Here is a 19,692-nt window from a genome sequence, read left to right as displayed (position 1 = left end):
TGGTCTTTATCTGGCAGCATAATAAGAAATAGTCCCTTTTCTCAAAAGTTCTGTGCACCTCATGCAGATCCTGGAATGCATGATTTTGATACATGGTGAATAATGAGGTTTAAGCTCAAGATAAATTGCAAAGGTTTTGGAGGGCAGAAGTATTTCACATAGCAAGCGAGCTCCTTGTATTTACAAAAGTGACTTGAAATTTATTTTTAGCTGCCAGTCATAGTCTGAATCCAGAAAGATGGTGCAAAATCCTAACATCAGGATACAGTGAAATGAGACTGTAGTGCTGATTTGTTCTTTGGGCAGTACTATATCACTGCTACTCTCGGTGCTGTGGTCCAAAACTGAGACCTGCACTGCAGCAGAAAATGAGCATTCAGCACCATAGAACCTGTGAGGTGCCCAGCTCTTCACTAGAGACTACATGAAATTTTGGGCTACGTTATGGGGACGTTCGGTGATTTAGAATTTTTAAGCCTTTTAATTGTTTATCTTTGTAAGTTTTGTTTTCCAGAATAGCTCATTACTGTGTTTATCCTTGTACCTAAATCCTTTGAGTGGATCCCTCCAACATCTTATCAGTTGGTAGAGGGAGCACTGCTAGAAGTAAGACAAAGAATTAATTTTCTAGCTCAGTGATTTTCAGACTTTTTTGCTTTGGAGATCTTGCTGTATTTTTCCAACAAACTTAATTTTCCCACATACTCTTTGTGGGTAGAAGTGTAGTAATTGTAGCCCACAGACCACTGTTAGCAAAGTGCTTCACTGGAGACTGGGAATGAAATGGATCTAATTTGTCTGGCTTGATACTGGAATTAATTGTCTGAGTTGGAGAAGATATGGCTTGGTGCAAAAATGGAAATGTGGATAAGCAATGGGACAAGGGGGAAATGTGGAAAAGATGAATATTTGTCTAGAAGGCAAGACTGTAAAAAAAATCAGCTAAATACTGAGCAGCAGTATGAAAGCAAATCAGATCTTAGCATTGCTAAGGAAGAGGAGCAGAGAATAAAAGAGAGGCTGTTGTTGTGCCTCTGTAGATATCCGGGTTTTGCCCACGTCTTGAACATGAGTGTAGTTCTGGTCCCTGTCAAAAAGGATATGGTAGATATAAAAGAACTGGAAAAGAATCAAAGGCAAACAGTGATCAAAGATGTGATACAGCTTCCACTGGAGATGACTATGTAAACTAGGACTCTTCAGTCTGGAGAAGAGAAGGTTGATGTGAGATTTGATTGACATTACAAAGTCTGTGACACAGAGAGGTTAAAATAAGGTTAGACACCCACACTCCCCTCTCCCAGCACAGTCTCTAGGGTACATTAATAGATTAAGGCCCGGTTCCAAAGAAGCAAAAAGAGGTTGCTCTTTGCACAGGGCGCAGTAGATGCCTGGAGCTACTTTCTAAAGGCTGTGTGGCTGCTAATAACTCATCCCCCTAAGGGGAGGTTGGACAAGTTTGTGGAAGAGAAATTCATTGAAGGTTGCTAAGTACAGTCTGAGAAAACACATCTATCTCAGGAAGTCACCAAATTGAAAATAGTTGGATGCTGTGAGAATGCTAAGGGGAAGTATTTATATGTTTGCTATGTTCTTCATCTTGAGACATCTGCTCATGGCCACTGTTGGAGACAGGATGCCAAGCCTTTGTTCTGGCTTAGTACAGCTGTTCTTATGTTTCTTAAAGGTAGTTTTTCAGCCTGATGTGGATACTTCACTAAAGATTTTAGCATAAAAAGAAAAAACTTAATAAGCAATTTTCAAGTGAGAGAAGTAATAGGCCAGGTAATCACAGGTTATCTGTGGGCAAATGGTGTGTTACACACCTATAAAGAAGGCACAAATGATCCTAGAAAGCATGAAGTGCTTCAAATAGAGCTGGGAAGCATTCATGTAATTAATTAAACCTATTCCCAAATATTATGTACTGCTCCAATAGTCTGTATTCACATGCAGAAGAGGCCACCAGGATAGTTACTGAGACTGAGTGTCTGTTCTACAAAAAGCGTGGGCTTTAATTGAATTACATGAGTGGCTGCCATTACTGTGTGGAAATGCATCACAGACAAAATGCCAGCAAGGGAAGAGAACTAATCAGGCTAAAGAATAATGTTGGCACAAGAACAAGTGTGTGTAAACTGGCCATGGGTGAGTTTAGGGAGAAAACTGGGGCAATCTTTCCTGCCCTTTTAGCAGCAGTTTTGCTGCAGTCTTACAAGAAGCATTGTGGGGTTCGAAATAGTAAAAGTTTTAGGGAAAAAAAGATGAGGGTGTTCTCAGTAGTTAAACCAAGCTTGTAGGAGAAGTCTGGGAAAGGGGTGCAGAGCTCTGTCTGTTCCTTGGAGTGAGTTGCTCGAGGCCTCCAGCTCCTCTTGCCTGCTGTGAGGTTCTGCTGTCTGTGCTTCTCAGCCAGATTTTGTATTGTTATTTAGCCTTTCTGTGTTCCTGTCACTTCCTGACCATGGCCTTTCTGCTCTTCAGATAGTGATTTGGATGTCATCCATCCTTCTGCTGTCTGATCCTAGCCATCTTGTGAGATGCAAACACTTGCTGTTTAGCCAAAAGAAAAACAAAAAGACAGGGTAAGGTATAATGCAGATTTGGGGGTATTTGTTTACAAGGACAGAAAATAGAAACAATGACAGCTGTTAACAGCTTGAAGAAATTGTTTGTAGTGATTCCTTACCAAATAAATATGTTCAACCTTTCCCAGTTTTGCCTTATGTTCTTTTTTTCCAAGCTGTTTATTAATAAGACTAGCAGTGATGATGACAGATTGGTTTTGCACAAAGCCATGTGTGAAAGTATCTTTAAAAAGAATTACCCCTGGTAAAATTCCACTAAATATATTTTAATGTCTCAGAACAAAACTTTACAGCCCTGTGTCACCATCAACCATGAAATTCCTGTGCTAGTGCAGTTATTTAACTCATCCATTAATTGCAAGAAAGGTCAATAATATTCCTGTTTTAGAGATGAAGTAGCTGAGGTACTTGATGAACCTGTTTGAACTTTCACACAGGAAAGTTCTCCTAAGTCATACTTGTCTGTGGATTCAAGCAAACACAGTCAGGACACCAGGAGAATGTGTGCTTGTTCTCTGAACAAAATTGAGGACTATTTTATTGGTTTGAGGTTTGTTGATGGATTTTTTTTTTTTGAGGATGGGGGAAATTGGTTTTTTTTCTCATTTCTGTCTGAAGTGAGGGAAAAAGATGTTTTCCTTGTCTGTGGCTAGTGTGTAATCTCATAAATTTATGAAGAGCTCTGTAAGTTCTGGGGGTTTTGGTGGGTTTTTTTGAAAAGTCTGTGTAGCTACATTTCTAATCTGAGCTTTAAATTTAAGTGCAACTTTGCAGGGTCACAGGTGAAATGGCCAGAATTTGGAAGGTAAGTTTAAACCCACACTAATTCTAGTAGGGATCTGGTTTTCTCCAAAACTGGATTTTTCATCTGTGGAATGGATGAGCCCTTCCACCTCAGAAGGGAGAAATTAGTACTACTCTACTAAACAGGTTACAGGGTTGAAGAGATGAGGAGATTTGGGTATTAGGAGTCAGTGTGGTTAGCAGGTCATCAGGTTTATCTAAAATATATTTCTAGTTGGATTATAGTTCCTTTTGTTATTTATGTCCATCCTTTACAAGAGTTAAGAAGTAAAAATAAAAATTAAAAAAAAAAAACAGCAACCCAAGACAAGATCAGGACTGGACTGTACAGGAGTGTAGAAGCAGCAGGGAAGAGAAGTAGCAGGAGTTAGAAGTAGCTAAGCAGCACCCAGGAAAAAAACCACACAGGGCCCCTTTTAGAGTGAAATATGGGTGTAAACACGCAGATGAGCTGCCATTGACCTCTTAAGCTGATTGCTTTTTGCAGTTGTAAGCTCATAGTTTCATTCAGGAGCTTTTTAGAATCAATGTTGTTAATACTGAATGGTAACACTGAACAGAGAGAATAACTCTGTGTGCTTTAGGATTCTGTAAGTAATTAATAGCTTGAGTAATGATTATCATGGCTATATGTAATTGTTTATGTAATAAACTTTTGGTTTATTTTTACTGGTACAGTTTGTATATTTGAAAATCTTGACTGTGTAGAGCTTTTAAAGGATTGTACTTGGGCCCTCTACTGATCATTCTGAGAATAGGAAAAGCTGCCCTGCATCATTAAAATGCTGGATAACGGGACTTATGGAATAGGGAAGATAAATGTAGGTGGAGAATCAAACTAAAGTTTGTTCTGTTTAAACAGGGCCTCGTTGTTTTAGAAAATCTAAAAAAAAACCCCAAGCCCAAAATCGGTAGTTGCATTAAAAACAAGTTGAGCTATTTTGAGGTGATGTAAAATAAAATCCGTTAAAAGATCAAATTGGAAAAAAGGCCCTATCCCAATGCCTTTTTTATTTTGCCTTATGTTTTAAAATTACCTGTTTAAAACGTAGTGCATTCTGTATTCAGGCTTGAGGCATAACAAAGTTTAACCTAAGGGCAAGTTCCTGATAGTAACACTTGTCAAATCTTCTCTGAAGTTTTAAGAGTCAGTCGAGGAGGTCTTTCACAGTCAGGTAATCAGGCAATCTGAGGCAAGTGTTGATGTGCTTAATTCTGAGAAGCTGCTTGAAAGTGTCAAGTCTCTGAGCAGTGCTTGGCATCACTTTCTCCCCCATCTCTGAGTGTGGGTACGTCAGAGAACATTTTGTGATGTTTTTCCAAGTGTTTGATTATTGCAGGAGTTATTGAGTCTAGAGCTGTTTATTTGGAATTGATCAGTACCATCATATCTTCTTCTGTACCAATGGTTTCTGTGTATTGTCATTTTAGTTCAGTGGGATTACTGCACCACACTTGTGTGCTTGCAGCTTTTTAAGCCTAGTCAATAAATCATGTCAGCTTTTCATTACCTAAAGTGTATTTACAGTGCTTGGAAAATCTGAAGTGTCAGGCAATAGCCCACCAGAACTTCCTGAGGTGAGCCAGGACAGGAACACTGAGAGCACTCTGATGAGAAATTATATGTATCAAAGTGAAACTGGAGGGTGTGGGGGTGGTTTAGGAGGAAAAAAGTATCAGGATGGGCTTTATGCTTCTGAAGTCCATGCTGCTGGTATTGTCATTACCAATACTTTCAAAAGAAAAAAAAAATATTTTTTAGCAGCCCCCTTGTAATTTTGTATCTGGGTTAGTGCAACCTTTACAGATCCATCAACCTCCATCCAGAGTTCTGGTCCTCAGAGCCTCCTCCTAACTGCATCCTGCCTAAACCTTACTTTTCCTCTAAAACAAGGTGATGTCATCTAAACTAGGTTTGGGAGCAGTCCCTGGTGCATGTTGTCCCCAAAACTGTGTTACCCCAAACTCTAGGAAAGTAAGTTTTGGCCTGATCCACGAACAGAGTGGTGAGAGTTAGACAAATAGGCAAGTGAGAGAGCCTTGATCAGAGGTTTGACACTTAGCCAGGTGTGTGCCTTTGCTGCTGCAGGTGTAGCTATGGAATCATTCTTTGGTGTTTTCCAGATTCCTATTGCTCCTTTCCACGATGTCGTGGACTGATTGTTGCAAACCAAATTTGGCAGCCCTTGTCAGATCCGTCTCAGAGCAGAGCAGGGATAAAGGTGAACGACCATAAAATTCAACAGCAGAGAAATTCTTAAAAAGCCCATCATTGACTTATGAATAGCAGAGCCCTGCTGTGCCTTGGTGCTCACAGAGAAGGGAATGCAGTGTGTCTGTCCAAGTGAGAGCACGTGGAAACTGGGCAGACAGGAAGAAAGTAGAAATGTGTGTGTGATAATTAGGGCTGCATCACTCCATGCATTGAAGGCACTTGAGCACCAGTGCACTGCAGAGCTGGGGAGACACACAAAATCCCCAGGGGAAGGGGGTTTTTTATGTGTTTTCCTTGGTCAGGAAACCAGTGAAAGTGAATTTTGCAAAGTCTTTGTGCATTATTGCTGAGTGTATCCATAACAGCAGAACTTGTAATTTTGAGTTCACTGCTCTTTAGCTCTTTTCCTTTTTCACTTCTTCTTCTTTTCTTTTCTTTTCTTGTTTTTCCCTTAATTTTATTTCTTTAGATCTAACTGGCTAAAACCGTGCTGTGGGAGACGAGCAGCTGTGTGGCAGGTATTTTTGCTCAGTGCAAGTCTCAACAGTTTCCTGGTAGCCTGTGTAGTATTGGTGGTGATTCTTCTGACTCTGGAACTCCTAATAGATATAAAGCTTCTCCAGTGTGAGTAGGAGGATTTTTGTTTTCTTTTTCCTTTTTTTTTTTTCTTTTTCTTTTTTTTTTAATTTTGTTAAAATGAAGGCTTAACTTGCTGGGAGGTTTTTGAAGGGGGGAGGATGGTGGGGATTTTTTTTTCCTACCATTTACATTATTACTAGGTTAGGTAAGAAATGTGTTTTTGTGGAACCCTGGTACAGTGAAGTCAGTCTCTTCCTTATTTTGCTGACCAAATTCAGGTCAACTAACAAATTCAGTATAAGACAAATTTTCAAAGGCTACAATGCAGAGGTTCACATGTGCTGTCATTAGTTCTTGAAAAGGTCTGTCTTTTACAGACATGCTACATATGCACAGAAAAAAACCTGTGCCTCGTTAATCTCTGATGCTTAAATCACATGTGGGTAGACAGAAGTGATGAACATACCAGGCGTTTTGGTGCTACTTCTATTATTAATTTACTTCTGCTGAGGTGGATAGGAATTGAAATTACAGTTTTCTAGCTTGTAATGCACTGAAATGATACAGATTTTCCTTCTACTTTGCTGATACTCTTGAGTAAAATAATAACTTAAATGGAGTTTCACTTTATCTGAATTCACTCTATCAGGTTCCACAGTGGAAATTTTAATGCTTCTGTTTTGCTTCCTAATTCATCTTCTTTTTTCCCCTTCTGCTCTTTTCCTCCATTCCACCCCTTTTTTCTTTTTTTTTTTCCCCCTTTTTTCTTTTATGATACAAAGTTGACAAGAACACAAATACCAGCTACACTTTTGCCTCTGCTAAATGTTGGGGAGCAGCCTCTCCCATCTCCATACAATCTCAGATGTGCTGAAATGGCAGTTTCAGACAATCCCTTAAATGCAAGAACACGTAGCACAAAAGAGTCGTGGCCTGGTATCTTCTTCCGTGGCAACTTTAAACTGAACAAACCAAATTTTTATTCTGTTGAAGTCCTTTTACTGTTGTGATTTGTCAACCGATTGTAGTGGAGCAAAGACTTAGGTATTGCAATTGTATTAAGATTATTTTAGGGGACTTTGTTGATAATGCAGCCATTTCATACACTCTGTGAGATGAATAAATGGCTGAGCTGTCACCCCACACTGTTGCTCACCATTCACACCTGTCTGTCCATGCTGCACACGCTGTTCTGACATGGCCACTCCGTTCCAGTTGTTATTTTCTGTAGTCTCTGGTCACTTCCCATTTTGGATGAGGAAGCCCAGCATTTGGACAAGTCTGCTGCTTTCAAAAAAGTCAGGAGTGCTAATTATGGGTGTAAGTCCTTAAGAAATGGATGAGGAAGAGGCTTTCAACAATATTTTATTGTGATGTCACATCTTTCTGTTGATGTAGGAATTATCACTCCCTGTAGAGCCAGAGAGTTTAAAAATTGTTGATTTCTCGTAGAGTTTTGACAGTTTTGGACACTCTCCTCTGGAAGCACCTATTTTCTTACCGTTTATTTTCTGAAGCATTTTCTAAAGAAGGCTTTATTTTAGGACTCATTCCTCCTCTGTGTGTCTGGTGCATGTGACACTCTTAAAAGCTCTGCAGCTTACACCTTGTGCATGAGCTGTAGGTGTTTGGCTGGGCCAGGTGACTTTCTTGTTCAGAGGTGGCCCCTGCCTGTGTGGATTTTCTCAGCACCTGAGGAAGGACCCATTCCACTTGTGTTGCTGCTTTACATTTTAACTAACAAATCTTCCCATCAGGCCTTTTGTCTTTGCCTTGTTTCAATACCTTCTATCTTATTTTAAATCAGATAAAGGCTGTCTTGGTGGGGCTGATATTATAAGTATTGCAGTTGTGCCATATGTGTCGCTTACATTAAGGTTTTGAAAAGCCATTAGCCCATAATTATGTTTTTAAAAAATGTAATTACAGTTTTAAAGGGTTCCTTGTTCTATATAAAATCAACCAGTACATCAGGGTATGTCACAGCACATCACTGCCGATTTTGTTTGTAATGACAACTGCTAATCCACATTATAGACTGTAATTCCTTAGGAAGCCTCCCTTTATTAAAAAAAAAATGCAACAAAAGAAACCCTGGTGTTTTCTTTAGCTGTGACATTTTTAGAGCATCATTTTCCTCCATGGTTTCAGTGCAGTCTTTGGTTGCACAGTGCACAAAGCTGCCAGTTTCAGAGATGGACACCACATTTGCAAACTGTGGGTCACACACATGAAAAGTGCAGAGACCTTATAGGGTATTTTATCACAAAGCATATTCATACCAGAATTAGAAACCTCAGAAAGCAGGGGACACATAATAGGTCTTATTTATTATAAGTCTCTGTCCTACAATCTGCTTTTTTCAAAGCTGCTCACAAGCATTAACAAAATAACATCTCAACAGCTCGTGGTGTTCTGCAAATGCAGAAATAGATGTATATTAACTCACTTGCACCTCATTTAAAAAAAAAAAAAAAGAGGATTGTGGCAGTTTCCAACCCTAACACCTCAGAAGGGGAAAGCAACTCAGGAAATGATCCTATATTGCCCTCCTCCTGCAATGAGCTGCAGCAGGTGGATCTGTAACAGGCAGCAGGCCTCCCTGAAGGCCCTGAATCTGAGAAGCTCCACTCCTGTCAGTTTGGTTGCTGGATCTGGGCCCTGGCTGAGTCCATGCAGAGCTGCCAAAGGAAACACAGGTGCTGGTGCAGCAGTGCCTCAGAAAGAGGGGCTTCAGGACTCCCGACTCCCTGCTCTGGGTGTCTGCCAGGAACTACCCTCAGGAACAGCCACTGGAAAGCAGGTGCTGGTAGTACAAGCTTCTGTGATGGTCACTTAGGGTTTGTCAGGGTATATCCTTCATCCCTCACCTCTGGATATATGTTTTGAGGAGATGTGAAAGTGAGGGAAAGGGGGAGGAGGTGAACTGAGTTTGGCTGTACTCTGCATTTTATATTGATTTATTCTTTATCCTTCTTCATGACTAAAAAGCGCCTGGATTTGCATTCACTTCTTCCCTATAGCACCAGACAAGAAAAATGTGAAGCAAAGCAAAACTTTTTGGCTTCTAGCTTTTAGGGGGAAAAAAAAGTTAGAAGTTCAGCAAATGTGAAACTGTGTTCCAGATTAAAGTAAAAGCTGAATAGCTTAGGTGCTTTGCCTCAGACTGAATCCCAGTGATGTACCCAAACCACCACAGAGCAGGAATGAGCACCTCTTGGAGAAGCCCCTTCTGGTTTTGTAGCTTTTCACAGCATTTTTTAAAGGGAGTGTTTTGGAAGAGGCAAATATCCAGATTCTGTGTATGGGCTGCTGATTCAATTCCTGTACAAAAGCTGCTTGTTTGGAAGGCTTTTTTAGGTTTACTGTTTTACTGGCAATTTAATTGCCCCCTCTCTGGCAGGGCGTACAGCACAGCTAGTGCTCAGTTAGTGTGGCATCAGAAACAGGTTTTCTCCCCAAATTCTGGTTGCTGTATCTTTTTTTTTCCACTGGGGGGCAGCTGGAACCTTGTAGGTCAGTCGACACTGCTGGAAAAACAGCATCCAAACGGTTTCCACTGCCTTGGGAAAGTTAAATATATTATATTTTGCCCATTTATTTCATCAAGTAGTTCCTGTGCTGCACCACAGCAAACATTCTCTCATCGAGCCCCAGAAGAGCCTCAGCAGTGAGAGTTCCAGTGGCAGCCCATACTCACAGTTTTATTTGTATCCTGATTTCCTCCTACATCCCTCTCCTCTGCTTCCCATTTTAATCGATTTTGATTTAAAAATGCTTTATTTAGTGTGTCCCCTTTGTGTTCCTGGGACACAACCCACAGCTTTGCATCTCTGTGCACACAGCCATCGACTGCCTTACCCTCGGCTGTCACACAGTCACTCTTTGGCTCTGCAAACCACACAGGCTGGCTTGGTCTGTCTGCTGTGGAGATGGTAGACTCACAAATACCCTGAAGTAAGGAGAGGATGTTTTCTCTTCATTCCCTTATTCCAGACTTGAGAGTAGGAGTTGCCAGCAGTTCAGATACCCTGTCAGCTTTCTGCGCTTTTCTGTCACCCTGAAATGTATTTGGAGCCCATTCTGTTCCAGACAAATACTGATCATCTGAGCTGAATTGTCAGAGATTGAATACAAGGAGTAATGTGGCGATAGTGGAGCATTCTGTTTCCTTACTGAATCCTGACTCTGGATTTTTAGGTGTACAGGATTTAGTCACACATCCCGAGCTAAAGCAGCGCGTGGGGTGAGAGCAAGGACAGGTGACAGAGCACCCAAGGCCTGAGTGTGTCCTTGCTTACCAGCAGAGTTACCTGTAAATGCTCCAGTGAAGAGCTGCTGCAGCTGCCAACGAGCTGCCTGAATTAGGGTGAGCAGCTGGCAGGGCTGGAGTTCCATGTCCCATTGCATCCCATCCTCCTTCTGGTACTTCCATTACAAAATTTAAGAAAGCAAACTTTACCATGTGTAAGTTGTGGAAGTTCTAATTATATTAAACCTGAGTTGCACTTTGCTACTATAATGACCCTTCATTGTATTGTGTTAATTGCAGTTTCAAGTGCTTCACAGTTTGCAGGAGTAATTCACTGGATCAGCCTAGTCATCCTCTCTGTTTTCTTTTCAGAGGTATGTATAACCAAAGTCTTTCATCACATACAGAACTTCAAAGTATTTTTATGTTGTCAGTGGAATTAGCAAGAGTTTTAACAGTAATTTGACTGTAAATAAATGTAGCACGGTGTGTTTTAAGAAAAAAGAAAAAGTGCTGTTGCTGTTCCTATGCAACAAACTAAAAAATGCAATATAGGTTAGCACTGTTTGTCATTTGCCTGGAATTAGTAAGGAAATGTGGAAGATACTGTCTTACAAATTATAATTGGAAAGCTGCAGAAGAAATAATTATCTCAGAATCACTAGAGGCACTGGACAGAACTAGTTTCATCTGTTTGTTATCAGTGTCACTGGGTATAAGGCATAGGATTAAGACACGTTCTTTGAGAATAAAGAACCACAGGAGTTTTTCTACAAAAAGTTCTGTTTTGAGAATGGCATTATCCCCTCTCACAATTTATCTAGGTAGTTTAGGTGTTCTAGGTTACTGCATATAGACCCAGTAAGAGAATGAAACAAATGGTGAATTTCTGGGCCAAAATGTGTATGGATGTATGTGTTGTATGATGTAACAAATGACCAAACTGGGATGATCTGTTAGAGTTTTCAACTTTATTCCAAAAGGAAGTCGTTGGTATTGAGACTTTTAGACTGCTCCTGAAATACTCCAAAATGCTTTTATGGCTATTTTTCAGGTCATAATATGTTATTTGTCACAAAAACAAGTTTTATGTTTGTTAATTTGGAAGACAGCTTGGACTTAAATATTTAAAAATATTTTTTCTAGTTCCATAGGAGAAAATATTATCATCCAGACAGATGTGAAAGTCTTTACTAAATGGTAAATTTAGATGAAGGTTACAAAAAAAAAAAATCAGAACCCACAAAGCTGTGATATCTGCAAATGATTTGTTGGATCACTTGTGTTGAATTCATCCATTGCTTATTTCCATGGTGCTCTTAATGAAATACATTTATTTACATATATCCTTGTATTTCTACCCAGGGTTTTTTTTTTTTTAGCTGGTGCTGTCAGTGGGTGCTTTCTGAAAGGATTGTTTGATAGCAGGCAGGGGTCTCTGGCTGCTCTTCATCTGAGCCTTCTGGTGCTGCAGTTACCCAAACAGGTGCCATTACTGTCCCCACCCTCTGATGGTGATTGTGGGTTGTAGGTTCCATGTAAACTGTCTGAAAAGAATCTCAACAGGTAAATTTTTTTACAGTCTTTCCTCTGTGAGTTACACATCCTAATACCCAAAGACTCAGGTTTGTTAGATGGTGTCCATTCCCTGCAAAGAAATACTTTCCTCTCTCCCCCAGCATTAGCACCCTGGAGCTCCCTGTAGTCCTGAGCTTCCCCCCAGGACCAGCTTGTACCTGCTGCTAGAGCAGGGCTGCACAACCACACTCACCTGCTTTGCTTTGCTTTCTGGAGCTTCTTTCACCAAAAACTTCTCCTGTGATCCTCAATTCCCTTGCTCTGTAGTCTCAGGTTCTGTTTTCATTCCCTTACACCACCAGCCACTCTGCTCACACCTCGATGCAGTGCCCTGCTCCTGGATCCCTCCCAGAGTTCAGCTGTTGTTTGCCTGTTTGTGGCAGTGTAGGCAGATCCTCAAGGCCTCTACTCATCTGTCTCAAGGAAGGATTAGTTGTTTCAGTTCTGCTGAGACAGAGTGCCCTTATAAGTGGATGAACTGGTTCCGAAGTATTTTACAGGAAAACAGTAACAGAAATACTTCACAGAGCCAAAACAGGTTCCCTGACTCACCATCCTCATTTTGGAGCTGTGTTGGCTTTTCTCCTCTCTCTATTGGGTATTTGGAACTGCTTTGTCTACTTGCTGTTCTCATTTATTATAAACCTCTTATCACTCAGTTTCTCTCTTCCAAAGTATCTTCTTTCACCTATTTGATTATGGTTTGAATTTAGAGCAAAGAAAAAGGAGGCCACAAGTCAGCCATTGAGGTGAACAGAGGAGGGTAGATTTTTGGAGCTGGGATAATTTTGTGGCTCAGAGTCCTGGGTTAAAACAACAGAGGTGGCTCCACAGAGCAACTGAATGTGCTTCAGAGACCACCAATCTGGAAGGTAGCTCAGATGTACCTTTCCTACTGGGTTTGCTGGGGTTGGCCTTGTGCCTTGGTTTAATAAGCAATACCACATCTGTTCATGTTGAATTGTGTCTCAGGAGAGGGAAAACAGATTTAATTTTCTGTCATCCAAATAAAAAACTTTTTTTTTTTCCGAGAGGTTACAAAATAACTGCAAAAAATGCAAGTCACTTTTTTTTCCCCATCCACCTTAATTTTATTTACTTCTTTGGTCCCTTCAGTCGATTTTTTTTTTTCTCTCTGATTCCCCTAACAAAGTCAGCTGTCTTTAGGATCATTTGTTGAGAAGATCATGTGTTACAGTGAGAATTTACAGTCTGTGACTGTTCATGCCAGAATGATTTTCCAGAGATGAGCAGGTTTAATTAGTTTGCCTGGATATAACAGGCAACTGCTGGGGATTGATTAGTCCTTCAGACAGTGCTTTTTTTTCCTCAAAGCAAGGATTCAGGGTTTCTGGTGTTCAGAAAAGGTTTCCGTAGCAAGTGCCATGTCCCAAGTTTGGATGTTTATTGTTTATTCTGTGCTTTGGTTCCCATTAGTTGTACATGTGGGTACACAGTCCTTCAGAGAACAAACAATACAAAGTTGTAAAAGACTTGTTAAAAACCAGAAAACTTTCAGCACAAAATCTGAATGTTTTGGAAGAATACAACTGATTGAAGGTGGTGCTCTCACAGCATTGCAAGTAATTGCATTCCAATCGGGTTGGAGTTAAACAGGCACTGCCTGGTTAAATTGAAGGGCACAAACATGCCAGCAGCTGGCAAATGCCACCAGAACAACTGCCAAAAAAACTGAGTAGCTACTTTCACAGCATCCTTCTGCTCTCCCTATGCTTGTGTTATAGCCACAAGCCTTAAAGGCACTCGGTTAATTTTATATTCCCTGTCACTGTCTGTGACTTTCCAGCATTAAAATATCCTTATTCAAGTGAAGTGCACATCAGCTCTGTTTGCTTTTTTCCGAGTATTTCAACAGGATTTACTAGTGGTGATGATTGTGTATGTTTGTCTCTGTTTACATACATCACTATGATTTGTCTGTGCACAAAATGTTACCCAGATGTTAAGACAGAAGAGAAGAGAAAGACACTGGGGGGGAAATCCCAGTATCGACAGCAAGGCAAGGCCGGGGTTACACCCTGTCAAGAGGGCAAATTCAGCCTTGGTAATAATTGGCTGAGAAAAGGAAGATGGGGAATGTCACAATGTTTTGGTAAGTGGATTGGAGTCTGCTTGTGTTTTAATAGTCTTATCCCATTGCCACAAATACGTGATTCTGTAGCTGTTGTTCAGTTCTGCTTCTCCACTCGGATCGATGAGACTGTTTGCGTGCAAGAATTGAGTTCCTTGGTATCAGTTGTTTGCATTGCTCTGTATGTGCTTCAGTCAGCCAAGCACTCAGGCATTCTGCTTGCTTTCAGCACTTGAGTGTTTCCCTGGCAGTAACCAAGCCTTGATGTGCTAAAAGTTAGGCCAGCACAGAATCACGGCTTTTGTCCTGCATCCGTGTCCAAGAAACGAGCCCTCAAATGGAGTAAAGTCTGGGCTCCGAGCTGATAAACAATCTGTTTCATTAGCTGTGGCTCACAGGTGCATTTTAGATTTTAGGAGGAAAAAACTCCAAGGCTTTCCTCATCCTGTATGATAAAAGGAAGTGTTCATAGTATCCTAGCACTTTGCTGCTTGTTAACACCAACCCTTGAAAGGAGTAAAGCTTCTGAAGGAAAGCTGTGCTGTGAGGGTTCTGTTAAAAAGGAAAATCATTCCAAATGACAGAACTAAGTAAATAATGTCCTTCCCATAACAAATTCATAACTTTATGTTAGAGAAAACAGTTATGTTACTTTTGTTTCATTTTTTGTGAGATTCAAAGAGCTGAGCAGAAAGATAACAATCTTCTGTTAATTCTATAATTCTTCTAGAAACTGTGGCTTCTCTTCTGGATATTTATTTTTATTCCATGTCCACAACTTTTCTCATGGTGCATAAATGCACTGCACTGCTGGTTGTGTATGTTTTGGTTTTTAAATAGGTTGATTAGTGGGGGCTAGGAACAAAGATAGGGATTTTATGTGTTAATATAATTTATAAAGGTAAATTTAAGCTTCCTTCTTTGCTAGTGTATAAAAAAAAATTAATATACTGGGAAATTTCTTTCCTAATCACTTTTCTTGTTCTCAAACAAACAGTTACCAGGGAAAGTGGTTCTATAGAGTTCCAGGAATCTAGCTAGACATCTGCCTGAAACACTATCTGCCCATTTCATTTTCAAGGGTGTACCTGACTTAGGGTGTGCTCTATCAGTGCTTCATCTGTGCTTTCATCTCTTGATAGTGGCCCTGCAGCACCTCCTACACCTGTGTTTCAGAGATAAGCATCAGAGCTGGTGTGACTGTGCCCAGAGGGAACTTGTGTTGCAAGGCCAGTTCTCTGCCCAGCCTGCATCTGTGGTAGTATGTTGAGCCTCTGGGAAGCCATTTTTATTCCTGAAAATATATCTGTACAGAATTGTCAGTTGAAAACTCACTGTTTTTCTTCATATTTGAAGAATGAATATTATGGGAGAACAAAAGAACAAATAGAACTGCAGTGTTTGTGCAAAGGTGCATTTGGATACTGCATGGTATCCTGGTAGTTTAATGAGAGAATAAACTGGGTTTGTGTCTGTCAGTGCCACCAAGCCTTGGCACTTAATTCCTTCGGTGTGACCACGTGTGCTGATAGAGCCCAGCAGCTGCAGAGCACAGGCACAGGGAATGGTTTGTGCTGGGTGATGGTGAGGTGAGGTCAGCAGGTCCACGTTTCATTTCAGAGCCCTGATGGAAGAGAAGCCGTGTGAGGAGGGTGCCTGTGCCCTGCAAACACAAGGACTGTGTTGGTTTAAATGTGCCAGCATGTTCCCCTGGGCTCTGCTGGCCTGGGGGCAGGATGTGCTGGGACAGCTAATGCTGTGGCTCAGGACAGGCAAAAGAAGATTCTTTTGATGGCTGGGTGAGCTCAGGCCTCTGTGGAGTGACCCAAGTAAGGGGGAGTTGTAAATTACAGATTGGGTACACGGTGTTCTGGAAAAGCTTTCAATAAATATTTGGTCTTATGAGATATATCCAAAAGGCAGAAGCTTAATCTGCAGAGTTTCTGGAACCTCTGTAGCAGATAGATTAGTTTTGTGGCAATGGAAGGAACATCCTTTCCACCCTTCTCCATCCTGTCTCTTGTACAATCACTACTCCATCTCAAAATGCAGTTGCTCTCTGCCAAACCTTGCTGGACCAGCTTCTCCTCCTGTGCTGCCACCTTGTGATTTCTGATTTCTTCACTCTACAGGTGAATTTGACACAGTGACTCACTGAGTAGTAAGTTGTATATTAACTGTGCAAGCAGAAAAGTACTTAAAATTACCTAATGTACCATGCAGTCAGCTGACAAATGTAGCTAACTCATGCAGATTGTGGGAATTCACACGGCTGGCTCAGCAAAGGACTTGGCCAAGTTTCCCACAAAATTAGAGAGGAAACCTGCAGTGTCACACAGTCCATCACAACTTCACTGCAGACAGTTAATGTCATGCAAATGACTGTGTGTCACCAAGAGACACTGTCAATTCTAAAATTGCATTTCTGTCTGAAAAATGGTTTAAAATTTTATCTGGATTTACTCCAACTTAAATAAGTAAATAGAACTGTTCAATCATTTACCTTTTATTGGTGCACTGGACAGACTTTTACGTAATAATTTAGCTTTTAGCAGAAACCAAACAGTGCATTTCTGATACTACTAAAAAATGTATGTGTTAAGGACTTTCTAATTAAAAGATTTCCAGTCCAAAAATGTTAAAGCCTTCTTTTTCAAGGACAAAAAAACAAGCTGGCAGTGGCCTTTAACAGAAAAGTGCTGGCTTTTTTTCCAATCTGTGTGTTCAAAAATGCAGAATGCCTGTAGTGCAATGCAAAACTATGTGTGTGCATTTGCTACAGTGCTGAAAAATGCCTGCACATCAGTAGGAAACAGCAGTACTGCTTCATTTTTTCCCTATTTCTTGTAGATTCTTGTGCCTACAAATGGTAGAGTCGTAAGTAACGTTTGTTTTGTCTGTGATGGATGTTACAGTTGCAATTCTCTTTTAATTCATATGCTTTTTTCAGTTTGGTCCTTGTACAGTGCTTAGGAAGTTTCCTGGATTATTAATTTCTGTCTCTGTTTTTTTCAGATTCTGCTACAGGTTCTCATTTTTTTAAGTTCTGTACAGAGACAGTATACAAGCAAATGCACTATATTTATTTGTTTGAAACATATTTTTGATTGCTTTTGGAAAAACACGAAAATGTTGTACATGAGTAGTACCAATGTTTTCGTTGCAGTCGAAGTATTTATTATACTGAGCAATCGGGGATATGCCCAGATTTGCTTGATTCAGCCTGCTCTGGGTAAGAGTTGTGGCAGCAGCAGTGGGTGTCATTTAGTAGCGTGGGGACAGCCAGGGCTGGTTTGGAGCTGTGCTGGTGCAGGGTGGGCAGGGACAGCCACCCTGGGGCACCTGTGGGACTCACCCATGGGGCTTTCTCAGGGAACCAAGGACAGGCTGCCTCTCGTGGCTTTTGTCACTTCACTGGTGATGGGAAGGCTTTTAAGAGTGGCTTTGAGACCTCCCATACAGAACAAATGTTTTCTCAGCTCCCCCCAAGTTGTGCTCAGCTTGTTCTGCAGAGTCTCTCTGGGGTGGGGAGCTGGGCTCGTTCCACCCTTACACTCACCTTCCTGCAGTGTGTCTGCTCTAGGTGAGAGCCGAGGTGCTAATCAGCAAGGCATGTGTTGGGAGGAGGAGACCTCTCTTCCAGAGGTAGCACCAACAACCAATCCTGCATTAAATGACTGCCCAGTAGACTTCCAGTCACTGCTGACGTGTGCTGACTCACAGCAGCAGACTGCAAATGACAATATTTGTGCCAGCTGCCAGCCCTTGGAGCTGCTCAGAGCCGGTGATGTGACAGTAGCACAGTCTGATTTAAACACTGCAGTGAGGAATTAAAAAGGCAGAAAGGCAAATCCGATTTTATGTTCCCTCAACAGTCCCATATTAGATCATATTTAGGGTTGTGAGATGGTGTTTCTGTTTCCTTTGTGCAGATATGCCTTATTTCAGTGAAAATCCCTTTGTGCACACCTGTCCAAAGGAAGAAAGATTTTCACCCTCAGTTTCCTTGAAGGTGTTAAGTGTTCAGCCATCCTGTAGTTAGTTGCTCACTGACCTAGCACTTCATAAACCCTGCCTAAGCCTGGCAGAGAATGAGCCAGATCTCCCTGTGCCCTCAGCAGTGTGGCTGTAGGAAGGGTGGCATCCCAAGCTTTATAGAAGGCCCTGCTTTTCCTCATGTGTCTCCCCAGGGCTGCCTTGCTGTGGTGTATCTCTGATTAACTAATACAGCTGAACTTACAGGTTCATGGGTAACTTGGACTTGAGTATTTTGTGCAGCTTCTCAGTGGGGAGTGAGGGAGGTGCCGACAGAGGAGCAGGGATGCTTTGTCTGGCAGTGTTCAGACTCGAGTTTGGGGCTGCAGGAGTGCCTTGGCTGGTCAGCAGCACGTGCCCTTACACCTACATGACATCACATCATGCTGGCCAGTTTGGGGTCATTAAGGGATTTGAGCAGCTGCTGTTGTGCATCTCTCCCTCCACAAAGCAAATAAACCTCGAGAGCAGAGGTTACCATGGAAGGGGATGTCAGCCTTATTCCTGTGCTGCGTTTGTAAAATGCTTTGGAAGTAAAATGTTGGGTTTAGGAGGAGCAAGCATTGGCAGTTCTTGCTGTCTACGTAGAGTCTCATAATTTTTTGTAGAGGAAAGAGAGAACTGCATTTTTTCTTCTGGCTGGTGACCCTGTTTCTCAGCCAGACTTGGCCAGTGCTTTTGCATACACCATTTCTGACTAAGTGTTGCCTGGTTCATTCTCTTGCTCACTGATGTAGGAGGCTGGGCTCTGGAAGCACCATATTCCCCACAGCAATGTCTCCCTCTGCAAAACAGGATTAAGTGCTGTTACACAGGTTTGGAGTGCCAAGAGAGAACTCAGCACAGTCATCCCAGGCCAAATGAGGCAATTGGACTCATGGGGTTTGGCAAAACCATGCATTGGAACGGCACTGAGAACTTCAGTGTTGTTCTGCAATTAGTTAGTGCTGGTATATTTGGCATAAATTCAGAGTTGCTTGGGATTCGTATTTGTAATGAAGAGGAGTCACTTTTTTCTGCACAGTTCTTGGCATGGTTACTCCTCTAACATAGGCCTGCTGAACCCTCAGTCCTTATACTGTTCTTTAAGGGAGAAAGTAGCATTTTGGTGGTCTTTGCAAGGCTCACATCTGCAGGTGGACTCATCATGTCTGTCATGTCTATCAAAATCTGACCTCTGTGTTGCTGTTGGCAGAAAACATCCCTACCAGTTATGCTTTTATGTGAGTTCAATTTCAATCATGAGTTGACTGATTGATTTTTTCATTTATTGTGTCTTCTGAATGCCAGGTTAAAAATAAGGAAAGGTGCCATTGGATTTTTTTTTAATGGGAATTCACCATTGGTTCATTCTGTGTTCTTTCTTTATTCCTCTTTTCTGGCTATTGAGGCTACTTATAGCTGTTTTGCTTCATAGAGGAGGATCACAGAGATATTTTTCTCCCTTATCCTGTGACTTTCTGGGATCTTTAATAAGACAGCTGTCCTGTACTCCAGATAAGAGCATCTGCTCTTCAGACTGATGACATGTTAGTATTTTAAGGCATCAGGA

General features: G+C 41.3%; 1 protein-coding gene across 6 annotated transcripts in view; it reads left to right on the top strand.

Moving 5' to 3' along the window:
• TMEM266 (transmembrane protein 266) overlaps positions 1 to 19,692 on the top strand; it is a 93,591-nt gene that overhangs the window by 43,381 nt on the left and 30,518 nt on the right. For all 6 annotated transcript variants that reach the window (XM_032699631.1, XM_032699629.1, XM_032699630.1 and 3 more), the window contains 2 exons: positions 6,074 to 6,228; positions 10,736 to 10,809. In XM_032699631.1, the coding sequence (XP_032555522.1) occupies positions 6,074 to 6,228; positions 10,736 to 10,809 (229 nt within the window). The remainder of the gene's footprint in view (positions 1 to 6,073; positions 6,229 to 10,735; positions 10,810 to 19,692) is intronic.

Source organism: Chiroxiphia lanceolata, chromosome 12 (genome assembly GCF_009829145.1).
Source record: "Chiroxiphia lanceolata isolate bChiLan1 chromosome 12, bChiLan1.pri, whole genome shotgun sequence".
NCBI lineage: Eukaryota > Metazoa > Chordata > Aves > Passeriformes > Pipridae > Chiroxiphia > Chiroxiphia lanceolata.
The sequence above is the reverse complement of the archived record's forward strand: the minus strand, read 5'-3'. Positions and strand labels throughout refer to the sequence as shown.